At 36.0% G+C, this 17,645-nt stretch overlaps 1 protein-coding gene across 1 annotated transcript; it reads left to right on the forward strand.

The window, feature by feature from the left end:
* The first annotated feature begins 3,060 nt into the window (after positions 1-3,060).
* On the forward strand, positions 3,061-4,113 carry Fitm (acyl-coenzyme A diphosphatase Fitm). Its single transcript, XM_090378726.1, has one exon. The coding sequence runs from the start codon at positions 3,062-3,064 to the stop codon at positions 4,034-4,036; it is 975 nt and encodes a 324-aa protein (XP_090234852.1). The 5' UTR covers position 3,061; the 3' UTR covers positions 4,037-4,113.
* Positions 4,114-17,645: the final 13,532 nt, after the last annotated feature.

Raw genomic sequence — 17,645 nt, forward strand, 5'->3', positions numbered from 1 at the left:
TTATTTACTAAACTCGTAGCATTAGTGTACACGCAAGTATACATGCACCTATTTCTATTCTTAGCTACCCTAACACAACCCATGTGTTTTCTTGTACCGCAATGACTCCCAGCAGTCTCTGAAATATCCTGCATCTTGTTTTTCAGGCTTCTGCTGATTCCAATAGAAGCAGTGCAAGAATCTCTTTCACCTCTGCCAGTGGCTACTGTTAATCTATTCGTCTTTGTCTCCCCCCAAGCTAGCAGTTTTCCGACTCACCTAACACTGCCTCGATGGCATCAGCAAATATTCTTGCACCCTTTCTATTTAAGTGTGTCCCATCCCTGTAGAAGCAGTCCCTTCTGTTAACAAGTACAGTCCAGGCTGAAAAAAAGTCTACCCCTTGAGCCTTGCACAATCTTTCCAGGGCCGAATTGATCGACAAGGCTCTCATCATATACTCCCTCCTATCGTGTCTGGGCAGAATTGCAGACACTTTCAAATTCAACCCTATTTCATGGCTTTTTTTTCAACAGTGACCTGTACTTGTTAAGCAATTCTGCCCGTCTCCTACTCTTGATATCATTAGTGCCAACTAATGATATCAAGAGTAGGAGACGGGCAGAGTATATCACCTTTTGTGCCCTTAAAAGACGATATCTGCTCTACAACGTCATCAACCTTTGCCCCTGGCAGACATACCCTGGTCCTGTTCCACCTATCCTTTTTACAAAGCATGTTCCCCGTTTCCCTGACAGTAGAGTCACCAACAACTACTAGTTCCTTTGGGACCAGCGCATTCTGCCTTGGGGGTTGCCGCTGTGTTGCGCGATGACCAAGTGCAAGCTCTGGCGTTGAAGTGGGCAGCTAAGAGCTTGATGGGCCCCTCAATTTAGTTCCTTCGAGGGCATCCACCCTGTCCTTCAAGCTCTCATATAGGCCCATAAGAACGCTCAGTTGTTGCCTGATTTCGATACACTCCTTGCATTGCGCACACACAAAGACATCCCCCATGGCAATATCATGTCCCGTACCTGAGTGCTCCAAAACATCATGCAAGCTGTGCATTTTAGAAGGCTGTGATTCAGAAGGCAACTGCCCCCCTCAGTTCTTTTCTGAGCCACAGCACTTCCATTAGCTTGAGCCTTTTGTTTTGCTGCTCTGGTCTGAGTCATGATTTCTTTTAATTTAAATAAAATTTCAATTTCAGTTTATAACCCTAACTTATCTCCCAACACAGTTATAACGGGATATATATTTTTTAGTGTCAAGTATTAATTATCTCCGAGTTCCCTTTATATAACTTCGGTATCAGTTATGTATTAATTAATTATGTTACGTTTGTAATCTATATGTATTTAGTTAAAAGTACAATTGAAATGCCAACGAAGATCAACAAGTTTAATAGATTTTACCGATCACTGAAAATATTATAACCTATACTATACTAACGCTAACTAGGTTCGATATATAACGATCGTATGACAAAGACAAGGGCGGGAAATTACGAACGGTAAATCTATGGACACTTAAGTATTAATTAACTTTCAAATCTCGCTGTCTTAATTCAGAATAAACTAACGATCCTTACTAGGTCTATAAGCTACTTACAAAAAATAATTTGATGTAAAAAATATTCAATAAGCGGCTAAATATGGCTAAAAAACTTCTCGTTCAGCGGAGTTGCGACTTGTAACAGGTGGATACCCTTACCGATACTTTTATGCAATTGCAAGGCCGAGTAAAGAATAAATACACAAAATTAATCAGAAAATCACAAAATAATGCTATACTACTAAATTTAAATCAAAAGTTTTAGAAAAACAATAATTTCAAATCAATAAATAAGAAAAATCCACTTAGCGACTTTGAACACGTCTGGCCCCTACTAGCCTCGTCAGCAGACTGCATCGGAACTTTCGTTCCACGCAATAAATGAACGACAATCATTCGGCTTTAATGAAACAAAAATTATTAATATTCAACACAACTACCACAAACTACTTAATACGGAAACCTTAGAGATGAAACTACATGAAACTTCAATCAATATCCGTAGACCATTCCTGTTGTCCGACGATTGGTCGCTTATACGCATGCGTGAAGAACAAACACTACAACATAAGACAAAAGTTTCGGATTAATTGTGAGTTGCTCCGTTCCTGTGAACATGACGCCCCAAAAAGTTCTAGTCCGACTTAAGGAATGTAGAGAATAATCCCCTCATATCCATTTTATTAGACCCCTAAATTTAACTCTAAAGTCAAGCTACAGGACCAAAAGAAATAATCGGTCCATATTTATTAAGCAGTTTAGACCTTCAAAAAATCTAATTTTATGTCAATCCACGTAATGGTTTCCTTGCTGACAGAGGTATGGTGATTGAAGACAGTAGTCTTGAAGGCTCATTGTTGAGACCGTACGGTCTGAACACTACGGTTCTCACAGTGGGGAAGATGTCCCACATGTTTTGCAAAATTGATATCGCCTTCCCTAAGAATTATTAGCGAGTTGGACTAGGAGAGTTGGTTGGAAAAGAAGCTTCCTATATCTAAAATAAAGGTAATCCTGTTGATTCATAATAAATTGTCTATACATTGCATATGTTCTTTAGTTGAGTTTCTGTTTTGCTGGACGAAAAACCGAGTTTTCGGGAGAAAAAACCATTCCCTCGCCTGAGGGCGACTAACCTCAGCCACGTTGTGAAAAAGGCTTATAATAATTCGTCGTGTTATTGTCGGGATTCTAACTCAGGTATTTTCCACAGTGTGTTAGGAGGACGGGGTTTTAGGATACCAACTGTGCTACCACGAAGGCGATCATGTGAGACCGGCTGATGGATAATTAACTAATATTTTAATGAGGATTGAGACTGACTTGCATGCAAATGGCGCTACAAAAATTTTGAAAACTGAACAAATGAAAATTTTATCAATGTCGTAAATTATGACTTGATAAAATGCCATTATTGCAGTCTATTATTATTATTATTGTTATTATTGAAGTCTGCCATTATGAGTCATAATAGCAGACTGCAATAATAGGACGACATCTAGTGTTACTTACTGTAAACAAAATGAACATGGCTGGTAAGAAACGGGTGAACGCTCCAGCTAGTGCGAAATGGCAATCGGTTCCTTTACGACGAGGGCCCTCAGCTGGTAAAAAACCCCTTCCAGAACCTACTACAGTACAACAGGTGACACTTATGTTAATTTTACACGTCTGCAGACGGCTAGTATTGATTGAACCAGAAATCAAAATAGGTGCCTATTTTGTTGCACTCGTGTTTGGATCTATAATCACCGATTTCTTTCCTTTACCAAGGTCATACTTCTCATCGAGGAATAATATCTTCAATCAATATTTTGTTAAGTATGGATGGGGTTGGACTCTATGTATTGGGGGAACTTTTGTTTTTCTTACAAGTTGGACCTATTGTTGTGGTAAGAAAGAACTGGTGAGGAGGCATATTACTCGCTTGCTTGTTGGCACTGCTGCTTGGTTTATTTGGACATCTCTGTTTGGCTCTATTGAAAAGTTTACGTCATCCTGTACCAATTCGAAGTACACAACGAAAGCTTTATGTGTGAAAAATAAGCATAGGTGGATCGGTTTCGATGTATCAGGTCATGCGTTTTTACTTATTTATTGCAGTCTTCTTCTTATGGAAGAGGCAAAGTGTATTCGTGGATGGGAAAGAATTGGTGAACTGTTACGAAATGAAGAGTTTGATGAAGATAGTCCTCTTAGGGTTGTAACAGAAACCGAATTGAATCACCTGAGGAATTCCTATCACCAGTATTCTCTATATATAAAGATCTTGTTTATTGTGATGACTGCTTTGGTGGTACTGTGGGATGTAATGTTAGTATGTACAGTGTTATATTTTCATTCAATGGCACAAAAAGTTGCTGGAGGATTGATTGCAATAATAACCTGGTTTATGACATACAGATGTTGGTACTATTCTGCAGCCTCTCCAGGGTTGCCAGGTGAAGGACCATTTAAGTATGATATTCAGCCGGTGAGGTCACTAAGAATGTCAATTTCATAAGTGGACTTATTTATTTTGACTCCCTCTGAATTATTTTGTTTTATACATTATGCTCTTTGACAGCATATAAAATATATTCCGGGTTGGGTGGCTTGCATAGTCATGTGATAATTATCCTTCACAAATTAATTTCATTATATTTGGCAAAGTGTTTTCCTGTTCTTGCACAAATTTAAAATGATTTCTTTTTGTCATTGTTAAATATTGCTCAGCTGTTAATAAACAGGGATGTTAGCTTTTATGTTCTGATACATTAGCGTGTTTTTTTTTTCTGCTGTTTTAAGAACTACATCTGAGTTGCGCACGATTATATTTATGAATAAAACAATGGGTGTTGGGTGTTATTTATGAATTAAAATATATACACGTATGGCTTTAGTTGCTTATTTTTTTAAACTAGCAAAAGAAGAGCATTTTCCTAGCAGTTAATTAGTTTTAAGCAGAAATGCTGTGTGATGTTTAATTATTAAATGATTTATTGACCCCCTTCCCTTGGGCCTCAGGTGATAGAATGATTATCATCATCATTCTACTAATTAATACTCACCATTTATAATTGTATTTTTGACTCTGTTTGTATATATTATATATGTATTACTTGGATATCATATTAGAAAAGTGCCTATTTTGGTAAAACTTTAGTATCTGGTAACCCCTGGCCTTGGCCAACGACTGGTTTTTGCTTGAATCCCTCCTGAAGTTGCATAAAAACTTAACATGTTTTCACTAAACAAAAATGAAAGTTGATTGAAAACACGACCTTATAAGTGGTTTTTTTCTTTTTTCTTCTAATTACAGCTATTTTTCTCAGTTCACATCCTTCACGCAACGTTCTGTTCGTCACATAGCATAACACAAGGGGTACTGGATACTAAATTTCGGCCCCTATTTTATTAAGCAGGGTTAAGATGAAACCCAATATGCAGGAGCTAAAATAGTGCACATTTAAAAATTCTAAATAACTTAAGGACTTCCTTATAAGCATTCTCATATGGCAATTGACACTGCTATTTCAACTTACTTATGACCTTCCTTGGAGAATACTCAAGTTCAGCCTGAATTTTGGTTAATTTTTCCTCTTTTAACACTGGTTTTAGAGCAGCTATGTTTTTTGCCACGACCACGCCCAGTCTCTCGAAAACAATGTATAAAATAATGAATGGTAGATTTACTAGACATATTCGGAAAGGATTCTTGCAGCTCTTTCTGAACATGCCTAGTAAATGGAAAATTTTGAATTAAATTATATGTAATATATGAAATTTGAATAATTACAAAGGAAGAGAAAGAAAGGTGTGTGTAAAGCATTTTTATAACTGCTGTTAAGATTAAAGAAAAGGGAAAAAAATTGAATGTAGTAGTGGTTGTGGAAATGGGAGCGTTATAAATGTTCATGACATTGCTGTAGGATACAGGCATACTTTGGAAAGCTGTGATTCAGTGTAGCTTTTCACCAGTAATTTCTCATGTATATGATCCTTAATTCATTAAAGTGCAACTTATTGTAAACTTTATACGTGTATTTTTGAGTTGAACATTGTGTCCAGTTATGGGACTTTCTTGGACAATATTTGTTCAAGCTTTATAAGCCTGTATTTTATTTATGTATTATTGGTTCTTATCACATAAAATATTTATTAAGGGGAGTTTTAGGCTTGTTTTGTTTTAGACTTAAAAGTTTTTATTCTCTTTGTTAATTTTTTAATAGTACATAAGCAATTTAACTAAGATGATACCCATCTAAGAGTATAATAATCCTTATGTGGCACCTGATATCTAAGAGTGCTCTACTTAATCTTTTAACTTTATATAAATTTGTATTTAACATGAAAATCAAAAAATTAGAAAAAAATCAAAAACCTCTAATATTTTAATAAAACTTATGTAACTATTTTTGTACCAGATACTTTGTTGAAAAACTGCATTTGTATTCGCCTTCAAATTCGTTTCGGGAAATAGTTTGGAATCAGATACTGAAGGAATGTTCATAATAGCCATAAAAGATAAGATTTAGAAATTAAAACAAGGAACATGTTTTGTTCGGTAATTGTTGATTACTTTGTGATATTAAAAATTTGTTTTGCATCAGTTAATTTTGTAATACCCTTGAACACATTCACTGTCAGCATTTTGTTTCAAGGCTCTTTTTTTCAAAAAAATTTACACCATTCCAGCTAACAATAAATAAACATTGAATGGCTTTTGTTTATTCTTCTGTCATCAGTTAAATTATATTATGCATTCAATATGTATTAAGGAATAAATACCTATTTTACTTGAATATTAGTTTTTGCATTTACTGGGATCAGTTCTTATCAACCAGACTGGTAGTTAGGCTCAGGCATAATTATCGTAAATTATAAGTTAAACATTCAGTGGTTTTGGAAAATGGATACGTGAGTATAAGTTTTATCCATATTTTAGCCCTTCAGTATTGTAATCAACTTTCGATGTTCTTGATATATGTTATTTAATTCGTTATTTCCTAAGCAGTCACAGGATAAAATTACTTCTGCAAACAGATTTCTTCTTTATGGGGATTTTACTCAATACTGTCAGTATGGAGATTGTGTAGTGCTCCCCCCCTTTCCACTCCCTGTAGCAGATGGGGAGGCATGGTGTAAGGTAATTTTCTCCTTGTGATTCACAGGTTTTATCCTGCAGAACAAGCAACCGGACCACAAAACGTTCAATTAACCAACCAACAAGATATATTGTCACTTCATGTCTTTAGTGAACTTGAAAATCAGAAACAACCTAACCCCATCAACATAAGTTTAGATAAAAGAATGTTATATAGGCTTCCAGAGTGGTGGCAAGGTGAGTTGCTTTTTTTTTTTTTTTTTTTTTTTTTTTGCACTTGCCTGTTATCCTCCTGCCAGTAGTTATGATGTCACCCCTCCTGCAGTGTAGCCTTTGTCACCATTAAATATATATATAATTTGGTTAGGTTATTAGACTTACCCGTAATTTACACTGGCAGAAGCATAATAGAGTTTTTTTTTTAATACTTGTAATCTACTTATTAGTTAAAGAGACTGTTATAATAAAAGATTTGTTTATCAGGATGTCCAATCAGGCAGTTCACAACCTAACTGTTATTATTATTATTATTATTATTATTAGCCATATGGTACAAGGGAGCCTGAGGCTTATGCTGCACCAGCCAAAAAAAAAAAAAATTCCCGAGTTACCCTGAGAGAGAAAGAGAGAGTAGAAAGGAATCACCAAGAAAGAGAAGAATGGTGATATCCAGCTCAGGACCCTGGGTTTGCCAAGCCCATACTCACCAGATGTGAGCCCCTGGAGTTAACTGTTATTGCACTTGATTAACAATCTGTGTATTATCTGAAATATCACGTAAACTTGAATGTACCTTCAAATAAGCAGTTCTCACATGGCCACAGCAGACCAAATACTGCTAATAATCATCACTTTGGGTCAATAAAATCTCTCTCTCTACTATCTATCTGAAATATAATACATTACAGGCATAAGAAATATGCAGGAAAACTTGTATTTAAATAGTTAACCAGAGTTAAATTGCTTTTCTGAGTGTGACTGTTAAGTAGTTCTTGTAGACAGGAGCCACAATTCAGGGAGTTCTTAATGAAAAAACAGTGCAACCAGAACTACTGTTTTTTTTTTTTTTTTTTTTCAGCTCACTAATGTTGCCCAAGAGGATCAGATTTGAGGGAGAAAATTATTTTCAAAAAATGCAAATAAATTAAAGATGTCACTTAATTTCTTTACATTTCTGAGAATTTATTAACATTTAAAATCTTTTATTATAAAGATATTTCAGTGAAATTCTTTTTTAATTTGTGATGTCAGTTCAAGGGGATTTACACTACAATTTTGATAAGCAGTAACTTAGCTGCAGAGCAAAATATTTCCAAGTTTAAGAAAAAACTTGCCTTACATCTGCTCTTGGGGTTTGGGAGGTATTGATTCCCTAGTTTTCCTAGGGTGCCAAATTTTATGGTTTGTATTGGGCATCAATTTCTGGTTGTTAGTCTAGGACCACTCCTGTGGAATTAAAGCTACCTCTTCCAGAGGCAGTTTTAATTCTTAATTATAAAAGAATTAACATTGATTTGACATTGCTAGACAAGATGCAAAGTTGTGGCCACCTGGCAGACAAAAACACATGCACGTACAAAATGTAAGGTTATTGCACAAATGAGAACAGTTGAGTTAAGTGTTCTCACTTAACTTGATAATAAACAGAAATAGTTATTATCATATGTACTCTTATATTTAATAAAAAGGAAGCTTTGTAATATTAAAACAAAAGCACACAAAAAGGTTAAGGTAAATTTAAAGTTGAAGGAAACCTATAAAAAATTTTTACCTTGATAAATAAAAACAGGTCACATATAAATACTGTTGTGGCAAATCCTCTGCCAACAGACCTCTGAGAGAAAGAGAGAACATGCAGTGTCAGATTTAAGTTATATATATACTTCCTCTGAATATTCCAAGAGGATAAACTGGGAAGGGGAGGGAAAGTATTGTCTAACAGCTAGGTCAGTGAATTAATCATGATGAAACAACAAAATTCAAACAATATCAGGTAATCTTACATCATCTGCTATTTGGAACACTTAGCTAATTAGGTAATAGAATCCCCAAGTAGTAGATATGATGTAACATTATCTGATATTGATGAAATTTTGTGATTAGTTCATTGAATTTGAATCTAATTCAAATTAAAAGAAGCTTGCCATATAATACGTTCAACTCTTAAAATTTCTTGTAATCTGCTTATACATGGTTTGATAGTCCAAAAACATAACCCTTGAAACTAACACTTTCAGCTTTAGATTGAGTTGAAAAGCCATACATTCCACATCTTCAAGGATTTTTATTTTTTTCCCTTTTAAAACATATTTGTTATACATTGTAAGAGGAAGTGTAGTCTAACTGGAAGAATGGTTTTGAGACAAGGGGAATGTACAGTACAAGCTGTGGATTTGATTTCTATTTTACCTGTTTTCCACTTAAAATTTCATTTCTATCCATTATTATTTTATTATTTTTTTTATTGTTAGTTTACTCTTTCCAAGATTATTATTATTTTTTTGACATTGGCTTACCCTCTCCAAGATTATTTTTATTGTTGGTTCACCTTTCCAATACAGCAGTTTTAGCACTGGAGCATGATTTCCCTGGTGAATGATGCACATGACGTAACAATGTAACAAAATAAAAACAAATAATGAAAAAGAAGGGAACCAAGCTTAATTCAACCATTACAAGGGTCATAGTGGTAGTAATAATAATGGCAAATGATGAAAGAATGCAAGCTTATATAGCATATCATCCATACCCTCCAAGAATTTGTCCAGTTCTCCCTTGAATTTATTCAATCCATCAACTCATCCACAACAGATGGAAGCCTGTTTCAACAGTCAACCACCTGCTGGCTGGTTGACTGTTGTACATCTATCCTGTAACCATCCTTCCTCAACTTGAATTTATGCCCCCGCATGTGTGTAGTCTCAGCAAGTGGAAGGATACCAGTAACATTCAGGTTACTCAATCCATTCAAGGCTTTAAACACCTCAATCAGGTCTCCCCACAGTGCCTGGTCTCAAGATACTGCAATTTGCAGAACTGAAGTCTTTTTAGGTAAAAGCACCCTTTTGTTCCCTTCACCAATCTGGTTGGCCTTCTATGCACCCATTCCAGCATATCTACATCCTTCCTAAAGTGAGGCCTCAAACCTGTATACAGTACTCAAGATGCAGCCTAACTATGGCCTTATACAAAGGGATAATGACTTCCTTATCCCTGCTACTGGTTTCTGTATATCATTGACAAAACCCCATCAGCTGGCCTGACGGCATGTCTGCACTGCTCAGAGAATTTCATCTGACTGCACAATTACCCCCAGGTCTTTTTCATTCTCCACTACTCTGAATGTAGTACCACACAGTTGATAAGTTACTCTGGGGTTACTGCCACCCATGTGCAGTACCTTGCATTTGTCAACGTTAAATGAACTGTCATTTCTCAGCCCATCGACTATTTTCCCACATGACTATCGTTAACCACCTTTCCAACCTTTGTAGAATCTGTAAACTTAGACATTAAGCTTAATATACCTTCATTAATATCATTGATAAATATTAAAAACAGGAATGGGCCTAGCACTGAACCCTGAGGAACTCAATAACATTAGTCCACAAAGAGCAATGAGTGCCCACTGATAAATACTCTGTCTTCTTCCATGTAACCATCCCTAGCAATAACTTGCCCTTAATGCTGTACTGCTCCAGTTTGCACAGCAGTCTTTTACCTGCAACAGTATGAAAAGCCGTCTTGAAAAAAGTATATGATGTCAAAATTATTTTTTACATTAGTTTCTTGGTCACTGCATCATAGTAACCTATCAGATTGGTTACACAAGACTACCTCTTGACAAATCAATGCTGTGATTACAGTATAACTGCATGCCTGTTCAAATGATCCTGCATTATACTTTAACATGTGATTCCATTATTTTCCTTGGAACAGACTTTAAGCTATGGTCTGTAATTACTCACATTGCCTTTTGGATCCCCCCCCCCCTCATGAATTGGAGTTACATTCACACATCTCCAGTTCATAGGGATCTCCCCTGAATGGTTTTGGCTCTAACTTCACTCTAAAAGGTTTCACCATAAGTAGGAGGTTAAGAAACACTGATCTAGTATGACTCAAAATACAATAGTCTGAAAAATTGTAATAACATTAACAGAATGTAATAACATTATTTTCCTTATACAGTAGATGGGGGCATAGAAAAGAGTGTAAGAAATACAGATGTGCTTGGGAACCATGATCAGTGATACAAACTTAGGTGTCAAACACATTCTAGAACATGGGAGAAATTTTAATTAGCATGCAAGCTATTTCAGATGGAAATTTTTTGCTACAAATTCCTGTACATCACTGATTGTTTGTGGAAAAACTGGTTTTCAAAGTTATAAGCTTAAGAACATATGAAACTACTTGTGAATTATCTCACATATTCTCATTGCAGTAAAAGGTTTACTACCTGAAATCCATTATAAGTTAATAGTACAATTCACATTTTTACATGATTACATTTTACTTAAATCTTTTTTTTTTTTCTTATACTGCCATTGCATTGGTCTGCATCAAGCTCAAAGACATTAGTTGTATTATCAACTTTTAATTTCCATTTTATTGTTTAATTTGAAACATGGTTTCCTAATAATAACATCGTTGTTCTTGAAAGAAAATTTATATTTTGATTATGATGTATTTCAGTGCAACCATATAATAGAAAAATATAATCTGGAAAACTAGACTTTGCATTAGAAAAGACCATAACCACAATGGCTGGGATGTTCATAATTCATGTGCATAATCTGTTGCTACTGCCTCCGCCGACCGGGCTAGCCGAGTGGGTAAAAGTACCTGCCCGGCAACCCAAAGGTCGCGGGTTCGATTCCCGCCTCGGGCTTGGATCAAAGTACTGCAAAAACCTTGGGAGGTGCAATATGGCCACAGAAGCCGATGCGCCAATAACTACCAAATCAATCAATCAATCAATCAATCAAGCTACTGCCTCCATATAGTACACTGTCTCTACATAAGGACAGAGCCTGGCACTACAGCATTCAGTTGACTGGTGTTGTGCACAAACAGTGAGCTAGAGATGGATCAGTATGCTAGGCATGAATGCTTTTGTACAGTGTTCCTGTACGACGATGTGTATCGAGAGTGGACTAGCTGCAGAACGATCACCAGAAAGGGGTCCCATGCAGGCTAGCCATACATTGAGAACGAGTCAGAAGAGAATCCAGTGTATTACATTGGAGCAATAGACAACATAATCCAGTGTGGAGCTGGTACAACCATTTTAATATGAAAAATGCATCAGATGCCAAGAGCTCATCCCAGTAGTTCTGATGATGACCTACAACAAGCAAATGCACCTGGCAACAAACAAATGGCTGCAAACTGGTTGCCTGGTCCAGTGAATTGTTTCCACCTGCACCATACAGATGGATGCAGTGTACTGAACATAAGGCTTCTGAACTCTTCTACAGGAGAAGGAAAATGTAATGATTGCGATGTGTTTAGATGGATCCTGGGCCTCCTGGTACCTCACACGTGGTGGAGGGCTGGTCCTAGAGTAGGGGTGGCAAACCCATGGCATGCATGCAAATTTTTTGGGGGCACAGAATTCAGAGCATCCATCCCACAAATTTTCAAACTTCATGCAGTGATTTGTTTGAAGTCAGTGAGATGTACTGACAAAATTGTGAAACAAAATTATGAAAAAAAATTTTATATTTCACACATTTATTCAGAACATAAGTTATTGGTAAAGTTATGTGAGATATATTATTCACATTCAATATTTAGTATAGCCTTCTTCATTGTCAATTACAATTTGTATGTGGTGTGGAGATTATTCTTCATTAATTCCCATAAATTCTCAAATATTTTAATTGCTATTTGCCCTTTACAGGTTGTTTAGAATGTCAGCTCAACCAGCAAAAGCACCGCCTCCGTAGCCAGGAGCAGCAGTGCGTAGCACATGCTTCTTGATTAGACCGGGGTTCGAGCCCGTGACCACCAAATACGGAAGGTCAGGGAATGACCACCGCATATCTCCGGAGCAATATGGCCTTAGTTGCTAATGCTCCTAAAAACCAAATAACAACAACAACCAGCAAAGAAACAAAAGCAGGGAGTAGCAGAGAATTTCAAGAATTTTGGAGTGTGAAATATTTGATATGATTAAGAATGATAAAACATGCATTTTGTGTTCTGAAATGCGAGGATAGTTTTTTTGCAAGATTTGATATGATTAAGAAGGATAATAAAACATTATGCATTTTGTGTTCTGAAATGCGAGGTAGTTTTTTAAAAGATTTAGCCAATTTTGGCATGCATCCTTAAAAAGGTTTGCCTGTCCTAGAGGCTAAGATACAAGAATTAATGTTGAGGCCACTTGGTCCTCCTTGTTCTGACTTAGCACATCAATGAAGCTTCATTTTTGAACCTGTGCATTTCATTATGATGACTGTTTTTTTTTTTTCTTTCAATAAAAACCCCACACAATGAGAGGTATTAGAACCTGTAGTACTTAGTACCACACATGGGTTGAAGGTTGAGAAGATGAAAGAATATACTTGTTGACATTAGATTGTAATTTTCAGAAAATACGTACGAAGGAAGGTTGTTCCAGAAAACGCAAGTTGAATGAATAAATGAGGAAGAAAAAAAGTTGGTTCCTGTGAGTTTAAAGTTGGACAGTAAAAGAACATTGACTGGTTGTGGCATGGTTCAGACTGCTTTGGAGGAGAGAGTGGGAATTATAGAAGCCAATTCATAAGAACAGTGTCCTTTCACTGATCTAGTATGACTCAAAATACAAGTCTGAAACATTGTAATAACATTATTTTTCTTATACAGTAGATGGGGGCATATAAAAGAGTGTAAGAAATACAGATGTGCTTGGGACAGTAAAAGTAAAGTTAAATCACTGTCCTTCTGAAAGTATCTATAGAAAAGGCATGCAGCACAGAAACAATGTCTATGAGACAGAGTGGAGAGATTCTGTTACAGAAATGAGTCATTAATTAACCTAACTGCCCTCTTTTGAATGGAATCTAGAAGCCTGAGAGAGGTTTTGAGGGCATTGTCCCAGATGTGGGAACAATATTCCATGTTACGGCAGATTTGCAATTTGTACAGAGTGAACAGCTGTTTGGAAGAAAAGTAATGCTGAGAGCAAAAGAGAAAATCCAGTTTTTCAGATGCAGAGGAAGCAATATTTGTAATCTGCTTATGCCAAGAGAGATTAGAAGTCAGGATAATCCCAATAGAGATATATGGTCTTGCTAAGGAATCAGAGTATCATTGAAGATAAGCATAGGAGCAGGATTCTTTTTGAGAGTATAAGTCAGGACTGAGTTTTAGAAGGATTGAAATCAACTAAGCTATCTTTACCCCACTGGAGATCAGCATTTAAGGAATTAGAAATGGATATTTGAGACGTTGAAGCTGTTTGTGCAGGGAAAGGTTTCTCAAACTGGAAGGTGGAATGCAATGTGCTATCATCAGCAAAACTATGGATATGATTTCCAGTCAATGGAAGAAGGCTATTAATATACAAGAGAAAATAAGTAGAAGAAAGAACTGAACCTTTGGGAACACCAGCTTTAATGGAGAAGTTAGAAGACAGAGAGACATCTATCATCACCCACAGTGAACAGTCAAAGAGAAAACTGGATACCTAATTACAAAAAAGTTGGAAAACCATAAGGTGGAAGCTTATTTAAAAGACCTTTATGCCAGACATGATCAAAAGTCTTTGAAATATCAAGGGCAACTCCTTGAATTTCACCAAACTTTCCGATTGAATTTGTCCATAGATGGAATCCATACTGGCAATCATTGATCAGATGGAAGGTGTGTATATAGTTTAAGAGATGGAAGTTAATTTATTTCTCCATTACTTTAGAAAGAGAAGAAGTATATGCAATGGGTCAATAATTGGATGGGAGGGATTTGTCACCCTTTTTAAAAACTGGCTGGATATGAGCAAATTTCCAAGCAGAAGGGAAAACACCTTTGGAATAAGAAAGTGAAAAAAGGCAACACAGGCGTAAGTTTAGGAGCACAGAAAGAAAAAGTAGAGAAATACCATCAGGACCTGGAGCTTTCTTAGTATCAAGGTTTTTCAAAATCCTTCAAACATCCTTTTGACGGAAAACCAGAGGCGGCATTGAATTAAGCATAGTGGGAATGGGGGGGAGGTGGTTTACCAAGATCATCAATACACAAGTTGGAAGAAAAATAGGATGCTAGGAGGTCAGCTTTATCTTTGGCTGAAGTAGCAATAGAACCATCTGGGTTTCACAGAGATGGGTATAAGTTGCAACCATTAGCTTGGAAAGAGACCAAAATACTCATCTACCATTTGGACAAGAAGCAAGTTTTCTACTCTTAGCCTGTTTGAAATACAGTTTGGACTGATTAATAACTGCTTTACAATTGTTGCAAGCTTTGGTGTAGGCAGAAAATGATCCTGGGTATTTGAATACAAGCCAATTAAAATATGCAACATTCTTCTCATGAACAGTCTTAGCATGTTTATTGGAAAACCAAGGTTTAGATAAAGGACAAGATTTTAAGGTGGAGTGTGGAATAAAGGATTTCATACCTACAAGAATAATTTCATTGACATGATCTGAACAAACACTGACATACATCAGAAGATTTGAAACAGTTATCTGATTTTGCATTCTTGTAATGCCAAACCACACGAGCTTGAGAATGGCCACAAGAGAAAGACTCCATTGAAGAAGAGTCAATCACCAAGTTGTGATCTGAGGTGCCTAGAGGACAACTCACCTTGACCGTGTACTTAGAAGGGTTGTTTGTGAGAAAAAGATCAAGTGTGATGGCTCTATAGTTAGGATTGTCTCATATTTCAGTAGGTAAATGAACAATCTGTGCAAGGTCATTAGTAATTGGAAAAGCCTCAGCAACTAGACCTGCTGGGTCCGTGTGACTAGAAAATGGAAGGCAGCTGGAATTTTGAACATTAAAATTACCAAGGAAAATTACCTCACCATTAGGAAAGTTGAAGTGGAGAAAGTCAAGTTTCAAAGAGAGGAAGTGAAAGACTTTCATGTGATTAGTGGAGTTGGGAGAATGACAGAGGCAACAGATGAATTTGACAGAATGTGGTAGAGATTTTAAGCAGGGAAGGTCAAAAAGAGGAGATTCCAATTACTAAGTCTCTGACAAGGAATATCAGAATGAACATATGCACAAGTATCACCTTTGAAGCGAAAGAATCATACAGCGAATAATTTGGACAACTGAGATGAGCAGTGGTTGAATCAACCGATAACTGGGATTCTGTCAGAAAAAAGTATATGGGGTTTGGCAGATTAAGTGGAAATGGACATCACTGAGGTTAGAATTGAGACCACGTATATTTCTGAAATGTATGAGGATGTATTTGGGAGGTTTAGATCTTTTCGCAGATAAGTTTTGTTCTATTATTTTGACAATTCATGGTGTATTCAGAAGTAATAAAAGTTGGTGGGCACATGCTATATGAAGTAATGAAATTTTTGGATATGGTGTACACATGACAAGAATATATCCCAGAATATAAGGAATTCTCTCCTTCCCTCATCTTCTGCTTCATCTCGTAACAATTCCTGAAAGTGAAAGCTAATGTTTAAGGTCAAGTGACAGTAAAACTGTGTGCTAAGAATTGATGATTTTTTTTATATATATAAAAAATAAGCATACCGCCTGCATTGAATGAACATAATTTAGAGTTAAGTTTATTATATATATATTACCAGAAGTTTCAGAACTCTTTAGCTCCTTTTTTGCATTAAAACTGAAAAAACTGCAATTTTTTTAAACTTTACAGTAGAATACAGTAACTACATCATTCTGACTTCTGTTAAGTTTCCAGGCACCAAAGAACTGAGCTGAAGTTTCTTCCAGGGCCCACAAGTGAAGAGGTCCTCGCAGTTAAAGCCATTCATAAAAGCATTACATTTTATCATATAATCTGCAAATGCTTTTTATATTGTTTTAATACCATGATCTGACTCCCTCTGTATGCTATTAATTTTCTTCTTCTTCTCTATGAAACAACCAAATACATAAAGACATGATGAAATGTTTTGATAGAAAAAGGTATCCCTTAAAATATTCCTAATTCTCTTATTGGAATCTCTATTAGAACACAAACTTTTTCCAATTTTTTCTTTGTTTTGTACAGTCAGTACTCCACCTTTACAGTTTGTACAACTCTGCCCTCTCCCAAATAAGTCACATTATAACAATTCAAACCGTGTCTTCTATTTTTTTTGTAAGGCTTTTTAAATTATTTTATCCTCATCAGGGGATGTACATAAAATTTCAAAACAGAAGATTTTTGGATGGTAACCAATAATAATCATAATGGCAACAGCAAAAATTATCAAGAAATATTTGTGGGGGGCCCAATGGAGTTGTTCCCTCAGCCCCTGGTTGCTTCAGTTCAAAGTCAAGGATGGAGTAAGGTCCCTATAGGCCCTAGGCACTTCTGTTTCATAGACCCTTTGGTGAATGCATTTTTATGGATATACTGGAAAACATTTAACATGAAAAATCGGTTAACAAGAAAAAATATTCTGATCCCGACAAAATGCCATGTGATTTCATACATTTTTCTTTAAACATGAAACAAAAAACGCTTAACGTGAAAAGATTTTGCATCTCAGAAGAACAAAAAAATATACCAGCCGCCGCATCACATCACTAAATTTTTATTGTTTATGACTATGACTCAACTTTCTATTGACTAGGCCAACATCTGATAATAAACAATATGTAGATAGTACAAGGATGCTGCACACCACCCTTATCATTTTAAACAAATGGGATTACCTGTCAGCAGGCAAAACATTTCATTTACAGTCTTGAAGTGAGTGACACGTACTGTATAAAGTGATGAATTTCATGTTTAGTAAAAAATCCGTAAATTTATCACTCTCAACTGTACAATGGAAAAATCAAGGTGTAAACAAAGCGCTATTTTACTTAAAGTTAAAATGGAGTTGTT

This window comes from Mastigoproctus giganteus, chromosome 7 (genome assembly GCF_048544385.1).
Source record: "Mastigoproctus giganteus isolate SK-2022 chromosome 7, ASM4854438v1, whole genome shotgun sequence".
In the NCBI taxonomy this organism is placed as follows: Eukaryota; Metazoa; Arthropoda; class Arachnida; order Uropygi; family Thelyphonidae; genus Mastigoproctus; species Mastigoproctus giganteus.